A 20,318-nucleotide genomic window follows, 5' to 3' on the forward strand; every position below is an offset into this window, starting at 1 on the left:
ACCTAAGTTGAAAAGACTGACAGACAAAATGTACCAAGTGTAAGATTTTTTAGCTGTATGGTACTTGGCATTTGTGGGATATATATTTATTCAGGACCCGCTGTAAGAGTTAAACCACCAATTCCATACTATTTAGATTGGCAATATAAGAAATATTTTATTTTGGATATATATGGCTTATAAAATATTTACTCCAGCTTTTCAAAAATTCAGTGTGGGTTTGGCTAAGTGACTTCCCACACCTCTGACTCAGAGGTAATACTTTGGAAAGGCTAGGATCCACATACAGAATGACACTCCATCTAACTATTTATATTCCTGTATTACTCCAGTATAATTTATATTGCTCCAGACCACAGAAGACCTCATTTTTGAGCAAAACTCCAGTGAGCTACACACTGTACAAATACAGATGAGAATGGTATGTCTGAGCTTGCAAAGGACACAGAGAAGGAGAAGGTTGTACAACAGTGGCCTGAAATAAAATGAATTTGTTTTGAAGCACTGATCAAAACCCACCCTCTCACACATTGCAATCTGCTCCCTCCACCCACCTCCACCCGATACATGCCCAACCAAGCACCCATTAGGAAACGAGCCTGCTTTACCTGAAGGGTGTGGAAAGCACAGTATTCGGAGTCTGAACAACCTGTTTCTGTGGTGTTACCCCTGAAAAGTCACTTTCATGCAAAGGAGTGTTAAGACCTCCTTTCAGGGGCGTATCCACATTTGTGAGAGCCATCAAATTCTGTGCTTCCTGTGTAACAGACAACACAGACAGTGTATCATTAAGACTTTCACAGTCTTGCTGTACTATTTGTGTTTAACAGGTTCAGTAGCCGTAAGAACAGCTGAAGAGTTATTTCAATATCAATCAGTTTGTGGAAAAAGTTTAACACCCGTACATTGGTATTTACAAACCCTACTGTTCCACTGAAAGGGATTTATTCTTCATTTGCAGTAAAATATATTATAAATTGGAGCTGCAGAATTCAGTGGGTTACTTAATTTTCAACTTACTTCAGTTTGCTAGACTCCACAGATTTGAAAGATTTATTAGTGACTGAAGACTCAAGTCATTCTAAGGATCCTGATTTTCAGAGAGAATAACACACTTGCACTCTGAAATCCAACATCAATGAAGTTTAGCCAAATTGCACTTCAAAAAGAATGTTCCAAGAGAGATGGTCACTATTCAGATTTTTGGTCCATGATCAACTGGGGATTCTATGAATCCTCCCTGTATTTTTTTTATTCTATTTTTCCTTTTTACAATGAAGAATTAAAGCACTCTGAAATGACTTGCGGTAATGAAACTACTGCATGTAACAATTATATTCTCAGAAGACTAGCAATCCATCTACACAACTGTGTATATGCATAATACTGCAACATATATGACGTCAGAGTACTCCATCTGAAGGTGAACATGACCTGAAAACACTGCAGAGAGACTTAGGTCATGATCTGTAGAGTTAGGACCTTCCTCTTTTCTCCTATCACGAAACTGTTAAAATACAGCTCATTACCAACATGGGGGGGGGGGTTGTTTGTTTGTTTTAAACACTAGCTGCACTGATTTCATTTAGACATTTCCCCACACTAAACAAAACATTATGCAACACCATCAATTTTTGAAAGAACCGACACTCGCACAATCAGTGTAATACAAATCTAATCCAGAGGTTGCAAAGGTAGGTTTTTGACCACCCTTGTCTTAAGTGGTTTTAAGACAGTAAAGTGCTAGGAAAATATTCTTGTATTGTTGCAGTTAATTACTTCTTGTTAACTGAAGTAAAAAATGAAGAGCAAAGCTAAGTAGGAAACAACAGAGAAGATACTGTTTCAAAGACAAGAACACCATATACAGCTTTGATGCTGACAGGTACCCAAGACAAGGGGAAATGATATGACAACAGGAGAATGGTTAATGCTAACAGTTGCACACAATACATAATACTTAAAAAAAAAAAAAGGATATATTATTTTAAAGTATGGTGAGAAGTGATCAGACAGAAGTAGATCTGCTTCTATGCCTTTCCGTGTGTCCTGAAGATCAAGTGTCAGTTCAAACCCCAGTACCACACATAATCTAGGGAATGTTTCTATGGTACTTACACCTTCTATTCAGTTGACCACTGCACTAAAATTAAATCCCGTCCTGTACATTTATACTCTACCTGCAGGATCCTGTCTTGTGCTGCTGGAGTTTTGGGAGTCCTTAGTGCTATGCTGTTGTTGGTCACATTATATTCAGACAGAAGAGTGCTGGAAGCTGAGTTTGTAATTCCAGATTCCTCGGCAGTCTGGCGTGCAATCTCACTCGCCTGGCCTACTTTTACAACTTCTTCAAGTTCTGTATCAGATATCTTTAAAAGAGAAAATTCCAAGGCATTGTAAGATAAAATACAATCGTGAAATCCATTTGATAAAACATTGATTGGCACTGTCCTTATAAGTCATTCATTGATAACTGAACAGCTTACCTGAGGAGCTGGAAGCACTAGTTTACTTCTCTTTTTGGTAAATTCTGACACGCCACTGGTCTGTAGAATAGCTGAAGGCAAGTCTGACTCTTTTTTCCGTTTCATATGTTGTTTGTCTTTTTTGCGCTCTCTTCCCTCCCGTTCTCTGTCATTATGGATAAGAGAATCATTTTAGAACACACAGAACAGCTACAAAATAAAACAAACAAGCAAAGAGAGAAAGCCTGCACCCTAGCCAAAAGTTGGATATGCTGAAATAAAACGTTGCAAGAAGAGTGAACCACTTTGTGGTGCAGAAGACAAGTGATTAGATATGGTCTGCAGATCTTGCAGCAGAACCTACAACAGGCAGTGTAATGCTTCTAAATTATGGAATTAGGCAACAGGTGGCTGCTTCAGCTACAGTCAACAGCCACCTTCATCTGCAACAGTCACTGGAGCAAGAAAAAGATGACAGTCCAAGAATTTAGACAGCAAGAATTAGAGGATGTGATCAGTCCCTTTTTCTACAGCAGCTGTTAAGGGAAGATGAACATTTTGTGTGAGATATGAGAACCAATTTCTCTTCAATATTTAACAAAAATGGTATTTTCTTCAAACAGCAATAGAGCCAGCCTGTGAAATCATAAGCTTCAGTTTGAAGCTCCTGTCAGACCTTCTGAACAAAGCACAAAGGATCAATTAGATTGCAAGCTAATAAAGCAGATCATGTTTTACTGGACCTGTTCTCTCAGTAAAGAGCAGTTGACACAAGTAGTGGCAAATGAATAGTACAATTAAATATGCATCATACTGCTCGTTATGAAGATGGCCATTTAATTTCTCAACAGCATGCTTTGTGATTTTTGGGGGGAGTGGGAGAAATTAAGCATTTAAGGAGATTCTACTTTAGAACAATTCCATCAAAAGTAATACTACAAGTAAAACCTACTCCTGTAAGCAATTTTAAAAGTGTTATGACCTGGAGAAGGGATTACAAACACACGAGCATACCTACTGCTAAATGAAAATGAACCTCAAAAAACTTAAGATTTCCATTTAGAGAGCAAGAATGTGCATGAGGAACTTTATTCTCATGGATAAAAGATAAACTAGACCTTTTAGAAAGATAAAAAATACAGGTGACTGAAAAGGCAGAAGAAACCTGCACTAGTACCTGTCCCACAGAAAATACAACACTTGCCCATGTTATATTTCAGACACTTCCAGGACTTAGCACTTAGGTATATGGGGTTTTTTTCAAATACACTCTTCCCTCCTTAGTATAACACACACTTACGATCTTAATTCTCCATCCAGGTCTTGCTGACGTAGCTTCCTGAAATCTGCATCCAGGGACTGGTAGTTTTCCTCTGATGTATCATAAAAACCAGGGGCAGGCTTCTTTTCAAATGGAATTTCTGCATTATAATCCACACCTCTCTTCTTTTTTCTTTTCTTCTGGATCTCAATTCCAGCAGCCCGAAGTTCTCGTCTTTTCTGGAGCGCAGCAAGCCGTCTAAAGAAACAGCAACACTACGTGAATTAAAGTACATACCTCTAGGTGGCTCCTGTATCCTCAAATCTAGTAGTACTTATATGAAACGAAGCCTAAGTTTACCTAGCTTCTTCCAGCTGCTTCTCTCTTGCTTTTCTTTTGGCCTTCTTTCCTTGTGTATTAGCCAGACGAGCTCTAGCTTCAGACAGCATTTCAAGTTCATCTACAACAGTACAGATAAATACAGCTATGAATTTCCACTTAAAGATGTAAGGAAAAAAGTGGTATTAAGATCAGAAAGCAATCTTTAAAAGCTGAATGAATCAATGTTTTCACAGGCATTCTGCATGACTGCTAAAGTAGTTTTCTACAAGTTCCTCCAATGTATTTGCTAAATCATTGGCCAGATGAAATGAAGACTTTAAGAAAAAAAATAGAAATTCAGAATTAAGAAAATAATTCAACTAGTATCTGCAGCAAATAAAAACATTTACATAAAGAGGCAAACTGACCACTTCAATGAAATTATAATTTCATTTACATCTTCATCTGAGAGTACTATATTAGAGAACTTGTTCATTCCATTTACATCCAGATCCAAGAGCACTTTGTTTGTGAACCTGTGACTGTTCAAAAACACTGCTGGTCCATTCATGGGATTTTAGTAATGTTTATTTTTTAGTTCAAAACATAGCTATATGCAAGGGAAAAAAGTCATGTAGTCATCTTGTACTTCAGCACAGATTCATCTGGGAGGTATGAGCTGATGGGAAAAGATGAAGATACGGAAATATGAATGGAAACAAGCAAAGCAGTTGTCAAAGCAAAGAACGGTCAGTCATGGTAAGAGATGATGAAAACAGATCAGAAAGCAGAAAACACACCAAGAAAAGAAAACTGAGAAAGCATAAATGACTGGCAAAATCAGTAAGAAAAAATGATCAGGGGATGGAGGAAAAAAAAGACAAAAGACATACAGGGTACAGAGGCCATGTAAAAGGAATAATCAGAAAGATCAGATTTCTGTCAAAAATGGTAGACAAACTCCTATCTTACCTTCATCCATGTCAATAGGATCTGGCCTGGCTGGTTTGGTTTCTGGATTTGGATCAATTTCTCCAGGTTTAAGTTTCCGAGGATCATCAGCAGTTTCTTCCTCATTGTCTCTCTGAGCAGCTTTGTCCCTAAAAACACATTGTATGTATGTCACAACTGGATCTCTGTTTTCCCCCCAGGCTCATAACAATCCCTTAAGTGTCCCTAAAGAGTGATAAAAAAAAAAGTAATGTTGTACTATGTACTATGCATTAAACTTGTTACACAATTATTGTAGAAAAGATTCATGAACATGGTACAATTACATCATCTTAAATCAGACAAGAGAAAGAAGCCAACACAGTATTGCATTACAATAAATATCATATATAATACATTATTGACAAAGCTAATAGCAGAGAAGTCTCCTTGGGTAATCTTTAACAGTAAGGACAAGAATTCAAGCAGTGTGACAAAACAAACAATTGAGTTTCTTCTTACGCTTTTACACTCAACCAATCACACCAGAATTATGAAAGCTCATAAGGGAAAACAGCACTTCTCATGGCCTGAAGAAACCCTCTGTAGTAAAGAGAGATGATGGCTGATCATTTAGCCATTTCAACATGTGTTTTATGTGTGTCTTTTTTCTTCTCACACCCTTACTCATGCTGTCAGCCAGTCAAAAAATACCCAAATAAACCTGAAATGGAAGCCTATAAAAAGCTTCAGTCCTGACACGCCTCCAGCCAGAATGACCAGAAGCAAGAAAATATACACCTATCTCTATTCAAACCTGCTCTCCAGGCCCCAGAAGCTTCTTCTTTGAAGACAGATACATCAACTGAAAAGAAACGGTCCTTAAGGATTTGCTTACAAAAGGACTCTGTCAACTGGAAACCACCATATTTCAGTACCATGGGAGAAGGGAAGGACACATTGCTACAACAAACTCTGCACATTTTCCCAGTATGTACTTCTAGCAAAACAGTAACTCACAGCAGAAATTCATAGTGTTCCAGACACTGTGCAGCAGTTCTCCCAATAATTGGGGCAATGGTTCTCCACTGGGTTGGCATGAGCTTGGCCAGGTGCAACAGTTTCTCCTCTTCTTCCCGTGACCATTCAGTCTTTTTGATGCTCGGGTCTAGCCACTCATACCTGTTAAAAAGAGAAAAAATTAAGGACAACAGATACAAGCTATCTGTTGATTTGTCTTGAATTAATTCAGAACAGTGTTTACCCAAATCATCACAATGAAATTTAAAAATCTTGTCATGCAAATTTCATACCAGTTTTTTCTGTACAAAAGGATGTTGCTCCAGAATATTTTTATGACATACACATTTGAGCTTTAAAATGTATTATTTATCCACCACTTTTCATACAGATATTGCCTCTTCTTCCTTTTCCCACCTCTATTCTGGCAAGGTAAGGAGTCACAAGATTAATCCAGAAAAAGAAAAATTGCAGCAACCAAAGATAACAGAAATGGTAGGTTTGTTTGGTCTGGATCCTTCAACAGTTATCTTACTAAACTTTAGCTGTGCCAGTATTGTTACCTTTATACAGAAGTATTCTAATAAATATGTGCAGTTCAGTACTCAAGAAACTAAGTCTGATTCTCAAACGGATTCATACTGCATGTATTTGTATTAGTTTTAAACTTCTATTTATTTATCTAAAATGAAATTCCACAGTGCAATTTCTAAACATTTATCCTTAAGCCAAATTCTCATTATGAAAAATTAGAACATTATCTGTAAGAGACATTAATATCTTACAATTTTACTTCCTTGGTAATACTCACAGATTAAAAATGTGTAAATATGAGGAAAAAAAAAATCATGTGCACAATTTGAGGTGATCCTGCATTTGCTAACACAGCAGTCACTGGCAAAGATATCATTTGGCTACTTTTGTTCAATTAATTTCAATCAACAGGAATTTGAAATATCTGCAATAGCAGAAATCAAACAATCTTAAAACTATTGTTCCTCTGTAGACATAAATTCATCTGTGGTAATTTCTAAATTCCCACTAATTATGAATCCCATATTCCCAGACATGGTACTTCACTCTTACCATCTGGCTTTGCACTGCTTTGCTGATTTTCTATGCAATAAAGAAGCAATACGAGACCACTGGTTTTTGCCATATTTCATCACAGCTGCTTTCAGAATTTCATCCTAAAAAAAAACAAAAAAAACAAAAAAAAAAACTGTTACGGATCATAAGAACTTGCAAAACAGAAAGTTTGAGCTCAAGCAGAGAAGATGGTGGATTTCATGTAAAGGGCTGACCCAGAGGAAACAGCACAGCACTGCTGCTTCTTTTACATGTTCTATTCTCAAGCTGAATGAGGATTTGTATTTCAAATGCCAACGAAATCAAGAAAATTAAATGAAAAGATATGTGATGACGATTTAGGCCTCAGACAAGGGAGACAGACAGAACTTCCAAACCGATTACTTTCAACGCTCTCTAATGCACATTTGTAAAGATTTTGTATGTCTTCCTTGAAGGACACCAATAAAGAGGTAGGAAAGTGTTTGTCTGGTAATAACAAAACATTTGGAAAAAAAATAGAATTGATACATACCTTTAGGTAGCTTGTTTTAAATAATACCACAAAACTATCTTTTTTTCCCCCATATTTTAATGCAAATGAAATATTTACCTATCAATAGAATATTCTGTTAAAAAAAAAGAAAAGTATCACAAAAATAAAGGAACTTTATAGTAAGTTTATCTTTTACAAGTAAATCTTAAAATAAATCACTTTAATGTTCAGAATATAACACCCAAAAGTGCTAATCCCAAAGCTTATAAACTTCTGGGGAAAAAAAAAAATAATATGTAATGGATTCAGCTTGGGCGCAAGGTTGTTCATATACATCAAAGTCTGCATTGAGATTTGATCAAAAGCTAGAAGTTCTGTCAACTGTCTGTCAATCCATCCAGCAATTCATCTTTCCCCTCCCCCCAGATAAATGGATTCATTATTTTTGGTTTCCTCACAGGTCAGAAAGTGGCATTTCAAATGCATCAAAGCTATTCTTACAGCCTTGTCAACCACAGATGTTCCTCTTCTGTATCCAATAAGTACCTGTAGCTGTGTTCAGAATCTGTTCAGCTGTACCATGCAGATGCTAGTCATCAAGGACAAATACTATGTCGAGCACAGACATCTCACAGAGCACACAGCAGCTTTAATGGCAAGCTGTTGATGAACTCTGGCTTCAGCTGCTACAGAAAGCAACTCATGTAATTTCTATTTAAAAAGTAAGTAATAAATCCTGATTTTTAAAATGTACTTCGTATCACATGACACGCAGTAGCCATACTGATGACATTAGTAGGCTTTTTTGCAAGCAATTGGTCATTTTCTTTATGACCTGGTATCAACTGGTTCCCCTTTCTGTAATTTTTATGTTGTATATAAAATCAAACCATTAATAAAAAAAAAATAGCACAAAGGTAAGCTATTTCAGCTCTGGTACTGAAAAATGGGTGAAACAATGGTCCATTTAACCCACTGATGTTTCTCTTAACAGTCACCAGAATTAGCCAGTTATGGAAGACCATAAGAATAGGGTAAGCACACAGTGGTTCTTCCTATCCGCTGCTGACCTCCAATTTAGCTGCCTCCTGGCACCTAGCTGGTATGTCACCAGTGGTTAAAAGCACATGCGGTACATTTCCAAGCACACAACACTTTTATCTTCCATTAATTTTTCTCACTACTTTTGGGAACTATGTACATGCCTAGCGTTCATAGTATACAAGAGTAGTGTCCTGGATTTAAATGTTGGGTACCTCCTTTTGCTTTAAATGTGCCACCTCATAAAACTGGCATCCTTGATTTCTCGTGTGATTATTTTCCTTTTCGCCATCACTTGCAGTTCTGAAAGCATGCGATAGCAAAAATGGGAGAGAGGGGTGGTGGGTTTTGCTTTTTTGAACAGCACATAAAGTTCCGTGTTCGAAAGGCTTTGGGCTGCTGCTGAAGAGCCCATACTCATCTTCAACATTTCTGCATTTAGAAGGGTTTTCATGGGCAAGTGATTCCAGCTGCCTCACAGCCCTAGAAAATAAGAACCGTGACTATGCAGCATAAGACACACTCCAGCCTACAAAAAGGACATCTCCGAGGACAACACAGCCCACGCATCCCCTCCGGCTGCTCTGGGGACTGTTTCTCCAGAGGGCAGAGACAGGACACACGCACGGGCTGAGCTTCCCATCCTCGCCAGCGCGCAGCCCTCCGGAGCAACACCGCCGATTTGAACTAGGGAAGGTGCTAGCTGTTGAGGAATCATGCCCACAAGAGCAAATGTGCCTGCAGACACCTAGCCCCCCCCCACATCCCCCGCTACAAAAAGGCGCAGAAAAATCCCGATCTCCCCCCTCTTCATGACACCCCGCTACGCGAACCCCCCGAGCATGCGCGCCACAACCCCGCAGCGCCTCAGCGCTTGCGCACTACGGCGCAACGGCTCCCTCCCCCCCCGGCCGCTGAGGCCCCGGCCCTTGGGGGGGGGGGGGGGGGGGCCGGGGAGGGTGTGTGAGGGATTAAAGCGAGCAGAGGCCTACCTCGGTGTTCCGCCACACACCGCCTTTAATCATAATCCGCGGCATCTTGGCGGCGAAGAGGCTCGAAGTTACGCAGAGAAAAAAAGCAGTGAAAGGCAGGGAGATCCGCTCTCCTCCGCGGGGCTGACCCAGCCCCCGTCCTCCGCCGCGCAGGCGCACGGCGAGTACGGGGCAAGCCGTACCGGGCATGCGCAAGGGGGGTGGGGTGGGGTGGGGTGGCACCGCGCTGTGGGGAGGCGCTTTGCTCTAGCGCCGCCTGTGGGCCGGAGGAGCGCACAGCGGAGCGGCCCGCGCCTGCTCTTCAAAACATAAACCGGGGTAATCATGAAATTCCGTCAAATTCCACCAAACGGACGCAGAGGGACAGCAGAAGAAAATCAGATCTCACCAATGTTGCATTTGCATTAGTTTTTGTTAATTTGAGAAAAAAACTGTAGCCCAAATGGAAACTGTGGTAGGAGCATGTAGTAACATACCGTAAAGAAAAAAAAAAACAAAAAAACAAAAAAACAAAACACATCGTTTTTCCTTCCGTTATAGGTAAATGTGGTTGGTGGTTAACCATATTGCAGCATGGCCGGGTTCACCTGTATTCATTTACTTCACCCTGTGTTTAACTTTTATTCACTTATGTAGTAGATGCATTGCTCAAGTTGTCATTAGTGTGATTTCCCATTACTGTTTTGTCCACATTCAAAACATGTTCATAAAAAAAAAATTAACCAAATCTTTTAGGTTGAAATAGAAAACTTCACAGTTTGATTTAGGAAAGGCTTTAATTTTTCTTAAGACGCTGCAAAAATATTTACTTTTAGCTAGCAAAACCAAATATCAAGAACAGTCCGCATCCTTATTTTAAAATTAGAATGCATTTACATTTAAATTTCTCTGACTTGCCAGACTGAGAACCACTTCCAATCCCTGAAAGTGCAGTGCACTGCACTCCATAAGAAACACAGAGGAACCTCATGAGTCATGAAACACTTTATTTATTTTTTTTAGAAGCAACCTCCTGAAATAATTCTTAAAAACTCAAAATGTCTTCCATCGTTCTTACTTACAATTAAAATAAACTTATACTGTTTACAAACTTTTAAAAATTCCTTTGAAGTAATTTATCCCCCCTTAAATTGGGCTCCCTTCTTCACCACTGTGCACCATGTTTGTAAACAATTATCGTCTATGAGATTTAGCTTTCCCAGTCTCAGTTGATATACAGGCTTACAATTCTCTTCACCACTTTTGTTACCGCTTTACACCCTTTATTCTGAATTTCTCTTCAAATAAATGATCCTAATTGCACAGTAATGCAGGTAAAAATTCCTCCATGTTTGTGTAACAGTGTTAGTATTTCCCAGAAATGCTTTTCTTTCTTCATATCAGAACAACATTCTTCTTTCTCACAACTGTATTCAGTCGTTAGCCCAATCATTCTAAGATCTGAATCACTGATTCCCAAACTGTGACTTCCCGGCTTGTAGTAAAAACATCTGTAAACACCAGGTTTCAGAGTCACTGATACTTACTTGCCTGATTTTACTGCAACTACAAAGAACTACATCACTTAAATACCTTTGCTGATCTGGCCTTAAATACATGCATCTGTTCATGAGTTTCAATCCACTCTTGGAAAATGGTGTTCCAAATCACAGAATGGCTGTAGGACTTCTGGAGGTCACCTGGCCAAACCCCTGCTCAGGGCAAGGCCACCAGGAGCTGGTTGCCCAGGACCATGTCCAGATGGGCTTTTGAATATTTCCAAAGAGGAGGAGTCTACCACCTCTCTGGGCAACTGTTTCCAACCTGTCTCTTACGTTACCAGAAAGCCTCTGTAAGATATTATCTATATCTATAAAGAAAATCATACATTTGACAGCAGCAAAAAAGCAGTGGAAATTTCATGTTTACATTCTCTACATTAAGCTATAGGTTTGCTGTGCTATTTCATGTACTGAACTGTAACATTAGGAGAGAGTTAGTACCAGCCCTTTGCCATTTCCTTTCCTCACACAAGAGGGTTACAATGCTGCTATCATTACCACTGAACACATTAGTCAGTGATGCTCACACAGAGTTTCTAGCACTGTACAACTCTAAAACAAACAGAAATTTGTCTAGATTTGAACATAAAGTGGAAGAAGCATTCATTTGTCTTGACTATACCAGATAACAACTGCTGTTTGGCACAACTGGTCCTTGTGCATGGTATTTTAGATGCACAGTAAACCTCTAACAAAGTAAATTTTACAAGTCAAGACACTGATAAGGTTTTCAATGTAACTAAGTAGTATTTGCAATGTATCAGCAAGTGGTTAAACTAACATGAATTCTTTGAAAAGTATGATATTGTCTATTTTAAGAAACAAAGAGTACAGTAACTACCAGCCTAAGAAAATATAAGGCATTCCACACTAGATTAATTTTATGTAAATGTCTTATGTTAAAGATTAACTTAAGGATTCTCGGTATCATGAAATATCTGACTAAGGACACCATTACCATTTCTGCCCAACTACTCAAAGAATTATCAAAAGTAGAGACAAGGTAACTGCCTAATAAACCTAATATATATATATACACACACAGAGAAAACATTTTCATATCCTAGTTATCCAGTGATAACATCAACTTCTGTTTCTGTAATTTTCTGAAATACTATTTTTTTTTCTATTGCAAGAGAACATGGGAGCAGTGAATGCAATTTTCAGCAGATGGGAGGTAGCATTAAGCCTCCAAACACATTGATGATTTTTAAATGAAAAGTTATTACAATGCATTGTAATGTTCACTTCCTTACTTCCGCTTAAACATACTTTCAGTTAGATGTGACTTTGGTTTTTAAATTTTTTACAGGAAAGTAAGTGACACAGAATAACTGTTCAAACCAATGAACATTGGCCATAACTGACTTCATGGTGCTAAGAAGTTACTCAGGCATGAACAAGTGCCCCCAAGATCTTCTTTGGCACAGCCCATGCTAGAACTGAAGCTCCTAGAAGAATCTGGAGCAAATCTGTGCCCTGAGTTTCACTCTTCGGACCAAAACGTGGGATGCATCCACTACCAGCCATTGTTCTAGAGACAGCAGGAGAATGTAAAGCAGTGAACAAATTCAGGACATGCAAGCATCTCCAGAACCAAACGCCAACCTGCAATTCCCAAGCTCATATTCCAAGCTCACGTTGCTGCTTATGCTTTTCCAGAAGTTTTTTGGTAGGCAGCATCACATTACACTGTTCACACTTGCACTTTGTGTGTGTTTTTACATGCTTTTGGAAATCACATTTATCTACTGTAGAAAATTTACACCTTTTGCAGTGCAACCTTGAATGAGTCACTAAGTGGCGCTTCAGGTGGCTGGATGTGCGGAAAGCAACAGCACACTGACCACACTTGAACGGCTTCTCCCCTGTATGAATTCTCAAGTGCAGCTTGAAGTTTCCACTGTGGACCGTGGAATATCCACACTCTTCACATGTGTATGTTTTGACAGGTAGTTGCTTTTGTTCATAGAGGCAGTCAGTAGATGAGCCTTCTGCACAAGAGTGTGAAGCCAAATGCTGTTTCAAGGACAGCCATTTGTTAGTTGAATAGTCACAGTTCCTGCACTTGAGATACCCTACATTAAAATGTGTGACTTGGTGTCTTTTCAGATGACTGGAAGTACGAAACTTCTTCTGACAAACACTACAGCTGTAAGGTTTCTCACCTGTGTGAGTTCTTACATGTAGTTCAAGGTTGCTTAAAATGTGAGTAGCATACTCGCATTCTGCACACTGATAGAATCGTGGCTGACTTTGTGCTAGCAAATCATTTTCTACACTTCCCTGTACACCTGGCTGTAGTCCACAGACTTGTGAACCCAGCAAGGAATAGACATTGTTTGGACCTTCCGAGGAACCAAAATCTCTTTCTGGACACATCCCTACATGCATTTCATGATGCAATTCAAGATTCTCTAAACGGCTATCTACATAGAGGCAATGGCCAAACTCGTGTCCATTCTTTATGTGACTAAGGCTGTGTTTCTGCAATTGGTTTGATGTTTTAAATGTCTTATTGCATTCTTTACATACAAACAGTCTTGTATGTGTATGTATTTTCAGGTGCAGCTGAAAGTTACTATGAACAGCAGTAGCATAATTGCAGTATTGGCACTTGTACGTTTTGAATGTAGACAAACTGGAAGGCCAAGTACCCTTTAAGTTTTCCACAAATTTACAATATGCATCATCATCTTGAGCTTGTGAGCAAGAGGCCTTGGAATTGAAAAGAGGCTCCTCTTTGCAAACAACAGTGTCTGTTTTGTATGAATTCAGAGGAGCTTCTGATCTATTCCCAATAATAGACAAGCTCTTGCTTCCATGGCTGTTTTCAGGGAATTTCTTTCCAGAGCACATTTTCTTACTGCCCCACACACCACCTGCTTGCTCAAAGTCTACTTCTGAAGCTAGCAATCCCCCTTTGAGACAATAATTTTCTTTATGAGGAGACAGAGAAGCATGGTCCTGGGAATCACTGTCAACTTTGCATATTTTGGTTTTATGACATTCGTTGCTCTGATTCATATAACCATTAGCAGTAGATTTAAGCTGTTTATGAAATTTCTTATGAAAGCTAAGATGTCCTCTAGTGTAACACACTACATTACACTCACCACATGTATAATTCTTTAAAGGTCTCCGAGTCTTCTTTCTTCCACTTACGAAGTTGAGTTGCTGCCCTGGGCATGTTTCTTTGACAGTGTGTAATCTTCTGTGTCTCTTCAACACAGTGGTGCTTGTGAATGCTGACTGACAGAACTCACACAAACGTGGTTTAGCTCCTGTGTGTATGTAGCTATGCCTTACCATGCTTGAAAAATATGATGAAAAAAAGGTGCAAAACCTGCACTGGTACAGTTTATACCCAGCATGCCAGTACATGTGATTTAAGAGATAAGATAAGCTAATGCAGGAGTAATCACATTGAGGACACCGGTAAGGTGGTCTTTCTTTATGTCCCTTCATGTGATGAATAAAAATCCTAGGATTTGATGAAGCAAAGAAACAAATTTTGCAGGAAAAACTAACTGGCACACCTAGAGGTGTAAAGTCCCTTTCGATTTTGATGAAAAATTTTTCATATTTACTTTCTTTTTTCTTGGTCTCAGATTTTCTTTCTTCAGATCTCCTCTGCCTGGCTTTTCTCGCATTTATTCTATTTTTTCTTGCCTTGTGCAACCTAGTAATTTTCTTATGAAATTTAAGGTGATTCTTGAGGTTGACAGAAAAGAAAAAGGTTCTTTTACAAAAGCAGCACTTATGTATTTTCTTATCTTTATGAGCTGAATAAACATGTTTCTTTAAATGTGCGTTGCATTTATATGCACGACTACAAAACCTGCACTTCAAATGCAATCTTTCATGTTTTTTTCTAGAACAAGATGTTTTAGGAAGAGGTTTGATTGTCACACTATTACTTAGCCATGCTAAACCTTCTTGCTGGCTTTGGAATTCTTTTGGGCTTGCATGAGGAGAAACTTGTTGTTGCCGATATCTTTTTTTAGGAAATGGAGTTAACGTCTTATAAATATGCTCTTCAGTAGTATTTGATTCAGAAGAAGTTGAAGCATTCATCTCTGGTTTCCCTGCATCTTTCAGCAATTCTTTTGAAGCAGAAGAACATCCGTTAAGAAACAGAGAAGAACAATTATAGGTAAGTTTCAGTTCTTCTTTCAAGCCATGTTCCAAAAGAGAACTCAGAGTTTCATCTTCAAATCTGATTTTCTTTCTTTTGCTGTTATTGGCTTCATTATCTCCAATCTTTGAAGAACCAGGATCTACAAGGGGGATAAAAAAGTCACATGCATGACATGTCATACAATCACCAATGTTCATGATTAATTGGTAGAAATAATCCCAACTTGTCTAACAACTTCCTTAATCTTCACTCCTTTTGCTTCCTTAATATTTTCCTAGCACCACTTCTTTCCTAATGTCTCTCTCCATGTTTTCCCGTGCAACACTTAGATAATGTTTTAAGAAAAGAAATCCTAGTTAGGAGCCTCCTTTTCACTTCCTCTTTTCACTCAAAGCTCTCAATTTTACAGGATAACATTGCATCCCCTTTAGTTTTTAATGAAACAGCTTCATGCCAGAATTCCTCAAAGTACTGTAACTGAACTTTGCTAGGGCTCCATTCTCACAAGTGTGATGCTCCTTCTGCTGTCTTCTGACTGTTAGAAGGAAAAGTATTCTTAGTACTTCTCTACGCCTTTTTTCCTTAAGGACTTCCATCTGCTATAAGGAAAGGTGGAGTTTAAACCTAAATTATGCCTCTCCCAGTCTCTGCTTGTATCACCAAGCGTTATTGCCTGTTGTTTTTCCCTTCCTAATATCTTTAATTGGGATAAAAAACCTCTTTAACCTAAGTTTTAAATTTCACATCCTTTTCCCTAATGAAAGTCCACCCTTTTGTAAGCTGCAGCAGAATGAAACAGTACCAATTTATCATAATTTCACTATTTTTTACAGAAGTCTGTGAAAGAACCAAGCATACTCCAACCAATATTCTCTTTCCGCTGCATATGATATTAATCTGTGCTGAAATGATTACTCTAAAATAAGCAGGTTTGTCATTCTTCCTGTACACTTTCCTATCTATTTCAAAAACTTGAGATTTACCAGATTTCTCAAACTCTTGCACTAGTTTTGTTAACAAATTACCTTCCATTTCAGCAATTGTCTCCATCTCCTTGTGGATTTCTGGTTGTTCCGCTTGAATGCCATCAGAAAGAACACTTTGAACACTGACATGTTCCTCTTTATGTTTGGATATCACTTCCAGTGTCCAATGTCTGCTTGTCTTGATGGTATCATCTCTGCCCTCGCTGCCAGCAGAGGAGAGGAGAGGAAGAATCTTCTGAAAGCCATCATCACCATCACATTGTTTTCTGTCACTGGTTTCTTTTATCTCTGTAAGCTCTGTTTTGCAGGATGATGTAGGCAACGCACAATTTTGACTATATTTATTCTTGCCTGCATCACAGCAATCACTTAAAGATGATTTTGATTCGTTACACACACTCTCAGCAACACCTTTTTCTCCAGAGTATTTCATAGTATTATCCTTATTTGAGTCAGTATTGTTTTCTTCCCAAATGCTTAAACTGCTACTAACATTTGAGGGTTCCACATGGCTTTTTACGAAAATACTGGTGTTTGAGTTCGCCTCCTGCTCACTCTCCTTCCTCAACCCGGGAACGGCCGCTGCCTGCTCCTCAGCGTCCTCCTGGAGGAAATCATCATCGCTCAGCACGATGACAGTGACTGGGAGGACAATTTCAAAGACATCCGACTCTGATGACAGAAAGGGAGACTATCAACACTATTTCTAAAATACCCGAAGCAACCGCGGGCCACCGACCCCACGCTGTGCCCGAGGGCCGGCCAGTGCGCATGCGCAAGAAAGGTAAGCCGCCCGCCACCACAAACCGCCCCCCCCCTCCGCGCCGCCGCCTCCGGTCCCTCAGCGCCCCTCAGCCCCCGCTCGCTCGGAGCCCTGCCGGCTCCCTCCGAAGGAAACAGGCACTCACCGTTATCATCCTCCGGCTCCGGCCTCCCCTGCACCACCGACATCTCTCGGCCTGACCCGGCCCGCACCCTCCGCCCTTCCCACGCCGACCAACACCAGCCTCACGGCCGCAGCGGCACCACGCATGCGTCGGCCTGGCGCGCGTACGCGTGGGGGCGGGACACGGCGCTGCCCGACCCGCCGTTTCCCGGGGGATCGCTTTCTGACTGGAGGGAGCGCGGGGGGGGGCGTGGCCTGGAAAGGGGGTGGAGTATGTGCTCGGTGGGAGCGTCAGGGGGCGAGGCCGGGGAAGGGGGTGGAGGATCAGCCGCCCGGTGCTTCATGGCTGTGGGTGGTTCGGGTGTCAGCGTGGTCGCTTTTAAGTGGTGTAAAAAACAGGTGGTGAATTAAACCCGACAGGGTGGGGCTTTTGAAAGCTCTGTAGGATCTAGTCCCGTGTTAAGCGAAACAAAAAGATGAGGTAGGCCGAGGGCGCGGGCCCCGCGGGGCCCCCGAGCGTTCCTCCCTCAGGCAGAAACGCGGGAGCTGCTTGTGGTGATCTGGTCGTGGGCAGCGGTGTTTCCTTCTCGGGAGGGGAGGTGGGGGTCCGAGAGCATGCGGGGGAAGGGAGAGGCTGGTGCAGAGCCGGTCTGAGGGGATGTTTGCGCGGTGAGGATGGGGAGCCACAGGGTCTCCCCGCGCAGCTCAGCCAGCCCGCTGCTCCCATGGATGGTGCGGATGAGCCCTCAGGGGTGGCTCACGCTTCAGAACGTGAGGGTCTGAGCTCAGAAGTTGCCATGCTGCCTTCCAGAAGGGCACACAGAGGGGTTTGCTGATCAGCGAACGGTTCCTCAGGGCTTAAAGACTGCTTTCCCCCACTCCTGCTCCTCTGTGCCAGGTCCTGGCCAACTCAGCTTATAAACCAAGGTAAAAAACCAAAGTCATTATGTCGTTCAACCCAAAGGGTTTCACAGAAAGTGAAGTAAATAATTCTACTGGGTCTGGTGGCAATAAAGTAAATTTTCTTCATAGTAGCCACAATGGTGCTGTGTTTTATATTTGTGACCAAAACAGCTGGATAATGCACCAGTATCTTGGCTGAGCAGTGTTTGCACAACATCAATGCCTTCACTGTTCCTCGGTTTGCCCCCTCACAGAGTAGGCTGGGGGTGGGCAGGAGGCTGCGAAGGGGCACAGCCAGGACAGCCGACCCAAACTCCCCAAAGGAGTTTGATCCAAATATTGGACAGGGTCATTCTGTACCATATGACTGCCTTGTGTGTTATTAACACTGTTTAGTTACAAATCTAAAATGTGAGCTGCTGTTATGGGTAAAGTTAACCTCATCCTAGTCAGAGACAATTCAGGTGCTGATGGCCATCTTACAGAGTGATAGGAGCTACTGTTGGGAAAATGTTGCAATGCAGTGCTGCTGCACAAGCTGTTCTATCAGCTCGGTCCCCTGTATAGCCCCAGCCCAGGGCTGCAAGCACAGTCAACTGAATAGAGCATCAATAAAATGTTGTAACAAAGGTAATGATGGGCCTGACAGTTCAAAGGATGTTGATGTATGAGAAACTGACCCTTAGCTACCGAAGCGATGGGAGATCTATCATTGTGACTACTAAGAACTGAGACGTACAGAACTTGAGGTAATCTCCCTTGAAGACTAAAAGAAAGAAGAAACAAACAACGAAGCGGTCGGACTCCAGAACAAGATGTGAAACCCACTGTCAAGATAATAATGACTGATAAAGTATAATTCTGTGTATTCTGGATTAGGTAATGCTTTGTAGGTGCATAAATACATGTATGCGAACTCATGTAAGCTGTCACTCTCTGCGGAGGTGACCCAACGCTGCTGGACCTGAATAAAATCCTAGAGTAACCCACGATGGAGTTCAAGTCTCCTTTAACAGCTACTGTTCCTTCTTTGTTTACTGCTCGACTATCCGTGCTCTGGGGCTGTCGAGAAAAAAGAAAGCAAATGAAAATAAACTAAAATAAAAAGTACACCAGTAATGAGAGTAGCATTGGTTGTATTTGCCCTCGAGAGATTGTTCTCAACCAGTCTGATGAGCTCTTGGGTGCTACCAAAAACTTGCAGTCCCCTGTAACAAGGTAAGGACGCAGTGACCCTCATGCAAGGCCTAAGAAAAAAGTGCAAGGGTTTGATGAATCCAGGAGTCCACTACACGGGAGGCTGTTGCGGCCACATGCTCTCCTGCAGCTCCATGGTCGCCCATTCAGCCAGTAGCAAGGCTGAGCACGTACTCCCAAAAGGCACTTACGCATTCATACACCCAGTTCATGAAAATATATAGACATATCTAAATATACAATATCTAAATATACATGTACACACATGGTCAGCCACACAGATAAACTTGGACAGAAAACACAAAATACACAAATATGAATGGTACGGGTGACCTGATCCTGTTCCTTCTCACCACCTGGTCACAGTGGGATTCTACTAATGGAATGAGTATACATACATATATCTATATGTACACACAGTATAGATCATTACAATAATTGGTGTTGTGCTCAAAGTCTTGTTTATGGTAATGAAGCATCACACCTTATTTATACATATATAAATCCAAGAATTTATTATTAGCACAATTGATAGTCTAAATCAAGAATCTTTATTAGTCTAGATCTAATTATTAAGGAAAAAGGAAAAATAAGATTGCACTTATACTTCTGTGAAGAAGAAATCTCATTAATGACATTAAAACTATAAAACATGCACTTAATTTTTGGCACTTTTCCTTGGTTATGCTCACCCTTTCATCATTTCTATCGGTATTAAAGTCAGAAGTCTTTGTCTGTGAGGACGATAACACCTGAACTGTCATCTTCAAGTCCCCAGGAAGAATATGATGTTGATGTTGCTGTTTTCTTCTTCCTGTGGTAGTGGACATTCATGTTAGTAACTTAACAGTCCATAAGCTGTGAGTGAAAGAATCATAGAATCACAGAATCATAAAATGGTTTGGGTTGGAAGGGACCTTTAAAGGTCATCTAGTCCCAACCCTCCTGCCCCAGGCAGGGCCCCCTTCCCCCAGCCCAGGGGGCTCCCAGCCCCGTCCAACCTGGCCTTGAACCCTTCCAGGGAGGGGGCACCCACAGCTGCTCTGGGCACCCTGGGCCAGCGCCTCACC

At 40.8% G+C, this 20,318-nt stretch overlaps 2 protein-coding genes across 3 annotated transcripts in view; both read right to left on the reverse strand.

Moving 5' to 3' along the window:
- The window catches only part of CDC5L (cell division cycle 5 like), a 35,319-nt gene extending 25,571 nt beyond the window's left edge, over nucleotides 1–9,748 (reverse strand). The window contains exons 1-9 of the mRNA XM_033005037.2: nucleotides 9,595–9,748; nucleotides 7,084–7,187; nucleotides 5,998–6,159; nucleotides 5,020–5,147; nucleotides 4,087–4,186; nucleotides 3,766–3,984; nucleotides 2,487–2,631; nucleotides 2,181–2,369; nucleotides 609–757 (exon numbers count right to left, since the gene is read on the reverse strand). Coding sequence (XP_032860928.2) covers nucleotides 609–757; nucleotides 2,181–2,369; nucleotides 2,487–2,631; nucleotides 3,766–3,984; nucleotides 4,087–4,186; nucleotides 5,020–5,147; nucleotides 5,998–6,159; nucleotides 7,084–7,187; nucleotides 9,595–9,639 — 1,241 coding nt within the window. The 5' untranslated portion in view covers nucleotides 9,640–9,748. The remainder of the gene's footprint in view (nucleotides 1–608; nucleotides 758–2,180; nucleotides 2,370–2,486; nucleotides 2,632–3,765; nucleotides 3,985–4,086; nucleotides 4,187–5,019; nucleotides 5,148–5,997; nucleotides 6,160–7,083; nucleotides 7,188–9,594) is intronic.
- Nucleotides 9,749–10,425: 677 nt separating this feature from the next.
- Nucleotides 10,426–17,293, reverse strand: LOC104356301 (zinc finger protein 11-like). Of its 2 annotated transcripts, XM_042803544.1 has the most exons (4): nucleotides 17,171–17,293; nucleotides 16,818–16,934; nucleotides 16,302–16,559; nucleotides 10,427–15,415 (listed from the first exon to the last, which is right to left on the reverse strand). In XM_042803544.1, the coding sequence occupies exons 1-4, from the start codon at nucleotides 17,211–17,213 to the stop codon at nucleotides 12,759–12,761; spliced, it is 3,075 nt and encodes a 1,024-aa protein (XP_042659478.1). In that variant the 5' UTR covers nucleotides 17,214–17,293; the 3' UTR covers nucleotides 10,427–12,758. The 2 variants fall into 2 exon arrangements, with proteins under 2 accessions (XP_042659477.1, XP_042659478.1); XM_042803543.1 differs by having other exon boundaries at nucleotides 10,426–15,415; nucleotides 16,302–16,934.
- Between the last annotated feature and the right edge of the window lie 3,025 nt (nucleotides 17,294–20,318).

This window comes from Tyto alba, unplaced genomic scaffold (genome assembly GCF_018691265.1).
Source record: "Tyto alba isolate M040663 unplaced genomic scaffold, T.alba_DEE_v4.0 Super-Scaffold_40, whole genome shotgun sequence".
Classification (NCBI taxonomy): domain Eukaryota; kingdom Metazoa; phylum Chordata; class Aves; order Strigiformes; family Tytonidae; genus Tyto; species Tyto alba.